The sequence below is a fragment of the Poecilia latipinna genome, unplaced genomic scaffold, assembly GCF_001443285.1.
Source record: "Poecilia latipinna isolate Pla-1442-1.1 unplaced genomic scaffold, P_latipinna-1.0 Scaffold1390, whole genome shotgun sequence".
Taxonomy (NCBI): Eukaryota; Metazoa; Chordata; class Actinopteri; order Cyprinodontiformes; family Poeciliidae; genus Poecilia; species Poecilia latipinna.
In genome coordinates this window covers 48,027-59,094 of record NW_015114006.1, presented here as the reverse complement: position 1 = coordinate 59,094, position 11,068 = coordinate 48,027, and the positions used below count along the sequence as shown (strand labels likewise).

The 11,068-nt window shown below is 41.0% G+C and overlaps 1 protein-coding gene across 1 annotated transcript in view; it reads right to left on the bottom strand.

The window, feature by feature from the left end:
- Window positions 1-1,918: 1,918 nt before the first annotated feature.
- The window catches only part of camk1da (calcium/calmodulin-dependent protein kinase 1Da), a 39,856-nt gene continuing 30,706 nt past the window's right edge, over window positions 1,919-11,068 (bottom strand). Inside the window, exons 4-10 of the mRNA XM_015056550.1 lie at window positions 10,579-10,705; window positions 7,887-7,962; window positions 4,658-4,770; window positions 3,706-3,784; window positions 3,530-3,617; window positions 3,091-3,346; window positions 1,919-2,573 (exon numbers count right to left, since the gene is read on the bottom strand). Coding sequence (XP_014912036.1) covers window positions 2,449-2,573; window positions 3,091-3,346; window positions 3,530-3,617; window positions 3,706-3,784; window positions 4,658-4,770; window positions 7,887-7,962; window positions 10,579-10,705 — 864 coding nt within the window. The 3' untranslated portion in view covers window positions 1,919-2,448. The remainder of the gene's footprint in view (window positions 2,574-3,090; window positions 3,347-3,529; window positions 3,618-3,705; window positions 3,785-4,657; window positions 4,771-7,886; window positions 7,963-10,578; window positions 10,706-11,068) is intronic.

Sequence of the window (11,068 nt, the reverse complement as noted above, 5' to 3'; positions counted from 1 at the left end):
AAAAACAAAAAGCAAACAAGTCTTTGGCTACATTTCACAGTAAAGGGATTACAAAAAAATTTGCATCTAATAAGGACTTGACAATCTGATATGTGTGTGAGAGTGAGCACCTGGCAGTGAACAGTTCTGGTTCTGAATTGTGTCTAAAAATAAATAAATAATAATAAACAAAGAATACTACCAGTTGGCTTTTTTAAATCAGGGTAATTAAAAATAAGAAGAGAAAACGACCATTAAACACAGAAAACTTAAAGGAAAGAAGCTAAGCTAGCAAATCCATAAAGCTAATATTAAAATAAAACAAAAAAAAAACCTAGCTTATATCTAATCAGGTAATAGTTTCAAGAAGTCCACAACAGAAAGGACCAGTTTTGTCTTTATCCTCAAAGTTCATGTCACACGTCTTTAATGCGACGGGATAAGAGCCGAGCTCAGATCTTAAACCTCGGATCGTAAACCCCAGCCACGCCCAGAACGCTTCCTGTGAACAAAAGAGGAAAAAAGAAAAAGCCAACAGGAAGCTGGAGTTAGCCAGCTCACAGTGCAGCTGCAGGTTTCCCTGAGGACAGCTTAAAGAACCAGCAGGTGAGATCATGGCTTCGTTAGAGAGAGGGGAACAAACGGCAGGGAGGACGGCGTCCTGACGCTCGCAACTGGTTTCCTACCCGTCCTGGACCCAACACGTCCGCACTTAAAGAAAAAGTATCCACATCCCTTGAACTTTTGCATGCACAAGCTTCGATGTATATTTTCCGAGGCCATTAGGGGGCCTCAGAACGATGGAGGGAAGATGAAAACGACAGAAAAAATTAATCTAATAAATGTTTTAATCATTTTTTTTAAATAATAAAATCTACTCCTTTTATTTGAATCATTACAATAAAATATAAGTTAAAGTAATTTATTTAACTCTTATTTGCCAGTCAAATTGACCAAGCTATAATTGATCAATTTGAGGTTAGCATTTATGCTAAACACATGTAATAATTATTGAATAGTGAAAAATACGTGCAGATAAACATTGTAGAAGTTGATGTTTCTTTATATGTAGCAGTTCTGCCGGTCGGCTTGTTAGGGAGCGGCAGGCCCGGTCAGAGGTCATGGAAACGTTTGGGAACCTCCACCTACATTACATAATGACTGATGAAATACGGTGGCGGCAGCATCATGACAAACTTGCTGAAATGTGTTGCAATGTGACTAAAAAGCTCAAAGGGTGTGAATACTTTCTTGCACTGCTGGCGGGTCTCTAACTCTTTCATAGTGACTAACACTCCCATGTGGAGGCAGTTCTCAGGTAAACACAGATCTATCTTATTCTCTGCAGTCTGCAGCTTCCTCTGTGTGTCTCCTTTAAAGGGTGATTGTTCCAAAAAAAAAGAAAAAAAGAAAATCATCCAACGAATTCGATAACTTCACACAGTTAGCCTTTACAAGACATCCGTTTGTGTTTCTAGGTTTACAATCTTCTTTTTTTTCCTTCTTCTTCATCCGTCTGATAAATCCGTGTGCATGGCAGCTAGTTGGTCAGAGACAACATGTCTGACCTTTCCCTGTGCCAAAAAGATAAAGCGCATGTCTCCACATTTCCAAACAGTCACATGGTACTTTTAAAGCACTTCTGCAAGCGTGAACGTCGAAAACAAGCAGCTGAGGAGATTTCATGAGACTTTCACCCAAACGTATCAACATTGGTAGAGTCTGCGCAAACGAAGAGGGCTCGTTGCAGAGAAGACGGTCCGACTGCGCTTCGATATTCAAAACACAGAATGCAGTGTGTTTGAGACAACGGAATTATGGGAAACAGGGCGTCATCGAGAGGAATGCCTACAGAACAACAGCGATGAAGGGGCCGACTCCTCGTCAGTTATCTCAACTATGGCTTATTTACAGTAATCATACCAAAGTGGTGATGCTCTGAAAGTTACACATGCCGCCTTTAAAATGAACACGAAGAAGAAAGAACCAAACAATCCAGTTGCCAACAAACAAAAATTGAAAAAGAAAAAAAAAAAAATCGGAATAAACCGAAACAGGACAGCCCAGATTCCATAAGCCCCTCCCCCCCAAAAGTTGCAGTGTAAGCCCAGAGCAGCCGACCATGCAGACTTGCTCGGTGAGAGTCAGTGATGGCTTGATGCTACGAGAAGAATCCTGCAAGCTATCCTGGTGGTTGTAACGTATGGCAATGGCGGCGTCAATCGTGGTAAGGGTTTTGTGGGTAATGGAGTCCTCTGCTCTCCTTCGAGCAGGGCAGGGAACTAGTTGGGCGGCATATCCAACAAGAGAGAACGCATCCAAGAGCGGGAAGGACGGTGAAGAGTACGGTTGCGCTCTTCTCTGCTCGTCCTTTTCACATTTTCTTTTTTACGATGTTGTTGAAACCTTAGACTCTCTCGTTCCTCACAGCGCCGTGGCCTCCCAGCTGGTGCCCCGCGGGACCTGCCGTCACTTGGTCTCCGTCATCATTGGGGCGGGCACCGCCGACGGGTGGGGCCGGTTCAGCTCTGTTCCGGCAGCCGGGGAAGAGGCGGCAGATGCCAGGCTGCAAGGGGTGACGGGCGCAGGGAGACCTAGCGACAGGACACAAAGCTTAGCGACGGTTTCTAAACATTTGGTTGTCGGACATAACCTAAACCAAAAACGCACCCAAGACCTTGACGGTTGGCGTGAGATCTTTCCGCTGATGAGCTGTTTGGTTTTCTCCAAGTATGGTGCAATGCATCATGGCCAAAAAATCTCAAATTGGTAATTTTCCAAACAGCTTCTGATTTAATTGAAAGAAGCTTCATAAAGTCGTTCTGTTACATTGTTTTTGAGAGGTTTTCTCCAAACAGCTCTCTAATAAGCCACACTGACCTTCCCTCTGGCTCAGAAGAGACTGTAGAGTTTCCATCTTGACTTGCTGATGGTTTGATCACTACTACCTTTCTATTATTTTCCCTCATAAATGTTATGGAAAAACCAAGGGTGGATGTTAAAACGAACACCTTACAGTCTCTGTTTGTATCACTTTTAGTTGGAATTTCTTTTGCATCAGTCACAAACACGCTCTCAGACATTTCTGTCCCCCTGGCATTCCTGACTCACATTCTTTGCGTGGAGCGGCTACGTTGTTATCTATGGAGGAGTTCTTGCTGGCGTTGCTGTTGGTGGCCTGGCTTGGCGCCGCCTGGCCGCTGTTTTGGCTCTGAGCGGTTTGGTTCTGGCCCGCTTGGCTCTGGCTTTGGGCCGGCCTCTGCGTCTGGCTCGGCCTGGGGTTGGAGGCGTCCATACTGCTGCCCATGCTGCTGCCAAGTTGTAGTCGCCTCATATGGCGCACCACAGCGGTGGCGTTGAACGCTTGCTGGGGAGGAAAATGGAGGAGAAAAGATGGGAAAAATGCAGAAATTGTAATATTCTTACATTCAGTCAGTGAAAATACCACAGAGAAGCTTTCTAGCGGATACAAATTGACCTAGTAAAACTGCAGACATGCAGCAGGGAGACTGAATAACAGAGATCATTTACAGTAATGGACAAAAGTTACCCTCCATTTGCTCTTGGCAAAGTTCTTTCTGATCTGCCGGCTGACTGACTCATGGATGTTCTTGCAGAGAGCCGTGTCCCCAGCGATCCTAAACATACATTTATATTTTTACACAAACATGCATTTACTGCCTGTAACCGTCCCGCCGGTGCCTCCACATTGTGTGTTTCCCTCACCAGGGATGTCTGAGGGCCTGTTCACAGGTGAACCTCTTGGACGGATCTTTCTCCATCAGACAGCTGATAAAGTCCTTGGCTGAAAAAATAAAACAATATAAATCAAAAATAGGCATGAATAGCAGTGTAAATTGATAATGCCTGCAAGCATATGCAGCTTTAGATAATGGATTGAACACTGAAAAAAAAACATTGAATTTGCTTAAATTTAACAAATATTTTCTGTTTGTAAATTCAACTTAAACTCATAACTTCCCATTTCCTTGAGGTTATTAATATGACGTGCCACAACAAACCAATTTTTTTAAAGTTACGCTTAAAAATCGGAAAGACCCTACTCATTGGAGGAAGGTAGGGGTTTGATCTTCATCGGACAATAGGCACCTGCCTAAAAGTCAAACACAGCTAAATCTTCAAAGCTTACTTAGAGTCACCAAGTCTCCATAGCAACCATTGGATGCTATTTACAGGAAAACTGGTTCTTTGGAAGATATGACATTAAAAAGTCTTTTCTGTTGTATAAACATAAATATGTGGGATTATTAGGACCAACTGGAAGATCAGTTAATGCCACTAGACCAGAGCAAATCTATGTGGCTTTCTATTGGCTAAGAGCCCTAAGAGGCGGACGCAAGGTTTTACATTGGGCTAAACGTTGTTACTGTTTCTTTAACTGGTCTGAGCAGACTATGTGAACACCAGCTTTACCTGACAGAACACAAATAGCACTTAATCATCAAGAAACACAGACATCAACACACACAGCTGGTTCACATGTAACCACGGCGGCGACACATGACCCAAGTCACAAACGCACATAAACATGATTGTTCCTGTAGAAAGAGGTCAGGCACTGTGATGTGGAAGTGGTGTGTGATGCATCTGAGGCCCACGGCAGCAAGGAAACGGCTGAACACTCGCGGAAGGAAGGAAGAAGACGACTGAGGCTCACCGGAGTCTGAGATGTCGTCCCAGTACGGGGCGTCGAACTCGTAGTCGGCTTTAAGGATCTGCTCAAACAGCTTAGAGTCGTTTTCATCATAAAACGGAGGATAACCACACAGCCTGCAGGAAACAACAGTCATTTAGCCAACAAAGAAACTATGGGATGCATATTTAACTATTTAGTGTTCAGTTTTATTGATAATGTCAATGCATGTGGTTGTAACAAGACAAAAAGAGGCCAAGTTCCTGACTTACAAATACTTTTGTGAGGCTCTTTATACGATTACTCTTACTCAGCAAAATGAATCACCTTAATCCCATTAATATCAGATTACTGGTTTCCAGTCTGGGTAAAAACTATTAAGACGTTCCAGTCTGATTGTTCAACATGAGCCAACTAAGAACAATGTCGGAGCTGCTGCTCAACAAAAAAAAAAAAACATCATCTGCTCCTCATTACCAAAGAGCTGGACGCACCGAGAGACTTTCATAAAACTCATTAAAATACCGTTCTCCATCGATTCACATCAGAAAACAGGAAGAAAGGGACCAGGACTGTACCTGCCGCGAGGACAGAAAAGCATTTTGTCCGTTTCCCTGCTTTCCCATTTGATTAAAGACGTACCTGTCACTCTGCTGACTCTCCACTCCATCTAGCACGCATGCTAACATGAACACACACACCAGGACGAAGGCAAGTCCTGGTGTGTGTCTTCTGAACACTCATCCATGACCGCGCACTACGGATCTCGGCTGATTTTCATGGATGATTACTTGATGCGATCTTTCCACCTGAGCAGCAGCTAAAAGCTAACAAGGACTGAATCCCAGCGCTAATTATGAGCAGGGAGCTGCTTGTTCCCTGCACTCACACACACACACACGCACACACACACACGCGCGCACACACACCCACACTGTGCTGCCAGGAGTTTAGAAAAAAAAAATGATTGACTGAGCGGTCAGTACAAAGAACGCGTCAATCACTGTCCTGGCAACTCTCTCTCCCACCTCTGACTGCTGTTATCATGATGCTGACCTCTGACCCTTAATATCTCACTCTGTTGATAACCCACATGATATGGAGAGGAATATGTGAGAATGAGCAGTGAGGTAGAAAGTAAGCTGAGAAACACCAGCTGCATTTCCATTACCATTTTTACCGATGTGTGCAAACCTTTTTCGATATTCTGCTAGTGTTGAGTAAACACAATTTTGCAATTGCCGTGTTTCTGTTAAATGCAAAACACAAAGTCACATCTGAATAAGCTTGTTCATAAGATAATCATTAAAAATCATAGTTGTGAATGATGCAAATATAAGATATATTCATATTCCAGTCATCAGAGGAGATGTTGACGTCTTATTGAGGCGCTGGAGCAACAAGCCTCTTCTACTTGGGAGCGGCTACGTACGTACGCAACGTTTTGTGGAAAAAGAGCAGCTATGGATTCAACTCTTACGAATGACAAACTCAACTTTTGATGAACTGTGCGATGCTGTGAGAGCTCTGGTACTCATTGTCCAAGGATCCTACAGATAAGCTGTATAAAAACTGGTGTCATGTGTAAAAAATGTTTCCGTTGCAGTTTTTTGCAAAAATACATCTACAGCTGAAAAACCACCTAATTCTAGCGCAAAAATGTTTTGATGTAAAACACTTTTTTTTTTTAAAAGTCACGTTTTTTTTTTTACTCCCCCCCACCCCGTTGCTGGAATGTACTGCAAAAATAAACCTGACTGACTGACTGACTGGTTGATTGATTGAAATTTGCTGCATACTGGCAATAAAAAAAAAAAGCTGACCTGAATTAATCACATGCTTTTTTTCAGGCCTTTCATANCGTCAGTCATGATTTTGTTTTACGAAAATAAATAAAAAAAAAGCAAAAGTGCTAATTCATCTTCAGAAAAATAAAGATCAACATGTAAAAGTAACTTGTTTAGCGTTAGCCTTTTAGAACCACATAATCTGAGTTCCACAAGGTTCTATGTAGGGATAGAGGAAATTATGTTTTTTTTCTAACATAATTTTTTTATATTATGTTTTCACATTAATACCAAGACAAATTGTGCAAAATATATGGATAGTGTATCGTCATCAAAATGCTAATATTCCTTAAATGTCAGCTTGCTTTTTGAATAGGCAAATGTTGAAGTTTCATTGTGAATAAACAATCATTTTCTGTCTTTGATCTGTTTAGCAATCAGCAACAGTATTAAATGATTATGCTTGCATTACTGATCAGAGGAAAATCTAAGAAGTGACTTAGTTCAAATAATAAAGCTGTTCTGGATTTTTAATTTCATTTCTTGGCTCATATTTGGAAAGTGTCAAAAACGTTGAAAACAAATCTCATCTTCTCTGGTCTGATAAGATCATGTTTGGCTGCCAAATATATGTTTGCTTGCGATTGTGTAACTGCTTCGGGTAATTAGTCCTGTGAGCTTCAAAGCTTGTGATGTCATTGTACAAACTCTCAAAAGCCAACGAAGCGAGACCCATGTACAACAAACGAACAGCATAATCTTATAAGCTTTGATAGTTTTATACATATTTTATTACACACTTCCAAACATTTTTAGTTAAATGATTTCAAAAGCAAGCAGAGTAGCAGACACAACCAGGAAGCTAATCATAACTGTAAGTTGCTCTCTGAACCATTTGAAAGGTTTGTTGCAGTTTATCTTTGCATGTTTGACCAAGTTAGTCAACCTGTTGTTTTTGTCAGTTTCAGCTTATTTAGCATTTATTTTTCATTGGCTGTTGTACTCATAATTGGACTAACTAAATAAATTAAAGTTGTGTTGTACATGTCTGACCAAGCTTGTGAAGCTGTTGGCAACGTGTTGCTGTACTGGTGCAGATAGTTACTAAATAAATGTCTAGTTCAGTACATGTGTTCAGTACATGTACTGTGTTAAAGAAAAAAATGGAATGTTTCACGTCAATCCATCTGTTTTTCTGCATCGGATCAGTATCAGCCGATACTAAACCTCAGGTATCAGTATCGGAAATGAAAAGAGTGGATTGGTACTTCCCTAAAAACCATAAATCAAGTTTAACTTAGTAGGAAAACAGGAGGCCCAGTCAGCCTCCTGAAACAAAATATAATCATTTATCTGGATGGTCTTCAGACAGATTTCTGTCATACCGACCCATCTACTGAGCCCGTGTGAGGCTGGTGTGACGTTTTGAGGAGTTGCGTAACATTGTGAGGAGGGCTGGTACTCACAGGATGTAGGCGATCACTCCGATGGACCAGCAGTCCACCGCCTTGCTGTACGGCTTCTGTGCAAGAACCTCTGGAGCTGAGAAAGACAAAGGCAAAAAGACAGTAATGGACCTCATGTGTTAGTGTTTTATGTGACTTTTCCATAACTGTTTTTTATTTTTTTACATAAAAACAGTTTAATGGACTTGACAAGAGGGAAAACATGCAGACACATCATGTCTGTCCAAATGGAAATCACATGGCAGCTGGTTTTATGGTGGGAAAGCTGCTGCTGGAGCTCCAGCTTCAGGATTCTACCTGACGGAGAAAAAAATGTGTTTGTCCAGTTCAGATGTGAGCCTGAACGTCCCAGACACGAACTGAGACCCGACACCCGTTGGGGAATGAGTACACTGTGGTGTTTACTGGCCCGTTCTGACTCACTGTGAAAGCCTGTGTGTGTTTCTGTTTTCCCGGATTTGGATTTAAGACGATTTTTACACACTGAGGTCACGATTCCTGGTGGAATCTCTGCTAAAACTGTCGTCAGCACAGGGGTGGGCATTTATCGTATCGCTTAGCGTGAACAATTTATCGTGATGAGAATTTTGGTTTATAGTTTTCTCAATATGTTTCATCGTCAGCATAATCAGAAACATTATGTTCACTATTGTCTCCACAACAACATCAATCATTTTCGGTGAATTAAAAAAACTGGTTTAATACAGTCACTTCTGTAAGTGGTGTCCTGAAGAAGCCTGATTGAAATGGGAATGTTTTTCAAGACAGTATTTGTGTTGTGTCACTGACATACAGTCACCTAAAAAAATAAATAATACATTGTTTTTTTTCATTATCACAAAAAGACTACAAGATACAGCGATCAGATTTTAAGTCCACATCAATCTGCCCTGGTCAGCATCAGATATGTTGCTGCAAATTCACTTTCCACTCAGACAACTATAAAAACATGAAGAAAAATCTATGACAGACTGCTTAATTTTAAAGAACAGGGATCTGTTAGAATGGTGCAATCAAAGTCCAGACATAAATCCAAATGAGAACTTATAGCTGGACTCATAAGGTGACGTCCACAGACAGTATTTATCTAACATGACTGATCTTGGGGTACTTTGCGAAGAAAACTCAGCTCAAAGGATGATAAACTTGCAAGAAGCTGAAGGGTACATGCAATGTTTGTGAGCTGTTGTTATTGGCATAAATAAATCAGGGACAATAATCAGAACCCGATATGGAGTTTTTATTGTTTTTGCAGCAACACTTTCAGCTATTTTACAGCCGCTACATTTTAACTTCCACTGGAGACGGCAACAGGCCGACCGGAGAGAAATGTGAATGAAAGTTTTGTGCAAATATGGTAAAAGAAAGAAGTGGAAAGTTGGAGGGCTCATCATTCAGATCTGGTTTTCATTTGGTGCCTCTGGTTATTTGCAACCTAATTTATAAATAGATGCCATACGTCTGGAGTAAAAACAGCCCAACAACAGTGATGTTTCAGACAGTGTGTATGTGTGCACTGGAATCATTAGAACAATAACAAAGAAAATGTGTCAACAAAGTGTTTTTCAAGCACAAACCCAGTGAAGCCGTGCTGGGTTGCAGGAATCTGACCAGTTTCAGTTGTAAAGGAGTTAATGTGCTGAAGGGGAGACAGAAACACATTTGCCGGATAAGTTCTGACGTAGTGAAAACTCCTCTCCACTGGCAGGTCTGTGCCTTACCAGAGGTACGAACCATAGAACCCTTTCTAAGTTCAAAGCTCCAGTTTGGAGGGAAGAAGTCTCCATTTTTCTAAGATGTGTGGTCTATTCTAGCTTGCAACCTCTACATCTTGCAGAATCACCATCTGACAAAATCACACTTTGCATAGTCTGGCGGATTTGCTCCAAACCAGTAGACGGAAACGTGGCTAATTTAGTTTTTCTTTTGTTGCAGCATTTTAAAAGTTTGTGCAGAATTTGCATGACATTTTGATGTAAACATAGCTAATAGCTGATAGTCTTTTAAGTAAGACTAAACTTATAGAATTGATGCTTCCCACCATGTTCAGAACTAAATTGCCTCTTGAACAAAAAGTGAAACATAAAAAGTTCAGCTGAGATATGTTCAGGATGACTAAGAATGTACACCCATGTATGATCTCTTCTTCTGCAATGCATGCACACAAACGGACAAGAACGGACAGCAAAATGAAGATATTTGAAGCCACCTTTTCACAGTTAGAAAACAGTACAACGGCAGAAAATCAGAACGAAAAACCTGTGAAACGTGTCGGTGCTGGATCTTGGTGAGTTACTCTGGTGCACAAAGCAGCGAACAAAAGAGAACAAACCTTCCTGTAGGCTGGCGTGGCAGTTTATAAAGAGTAAGTCGAGGTCCTGGTTGAAGCATGGAGGGACCATGTAGTCATGCTTTGATGAAGTCATTTCAGCTGTCTTGTTAGCAAAAATGCTAGTATTTGGATCTATACTGGCAACTAAAAAATTCGCTGGAGATCATAAGTTTATATTAATAAAGTGTGTGGTTGTTAAATGTAATGTAAAGTGGTTTAGAGTCCTCTGGTGCTGTACAACTACAGGCTATTTACCACTGGCTGACATGAGATCGTCTTCTCTTTGTGAGTTCACACAGGAATATTGATTAATGGGGTAAAAATTAAATGTTAAAAATGTGGGAGGTCCGACTGGCTTACCCACGTATCCTGGCGTCCCACAGGCTGTGGACATGACGTCGCCACTGCCCTCCATCTTTGACAGACCGAAGTCACTTATCATGATCTTAGATTCGTCTTGTGGATTGAAATACAACAAGTTCTCTGGCTGCAGGAAGACAGAATGGAATAAAAAAAATGCTTTTTCACATCCACTGCTAATAGATTAATTTATACACAGAGGCTTGCAAAAGCATTCTCATGCCCTGGAAATGTCCACATTTTGTCAAACCCTACAAAAGCCGATTTTGGACATGAAAGAAAAAAATAAAAGCCAAACAGAAAGTCATCATTACAAGTTCTAATACTTGTAATGATGACTTTCAAACTCATAATTATGAGTATTATCAGTATCTCATAATCATGACTTTGAACTTCATAATTATGACTGTATCTCATAATTATGATTTAGAAGGTAAAAATTATCTCATGATTATGACTGTAAAAGAACAGATGGTAGCATCTGTTGACC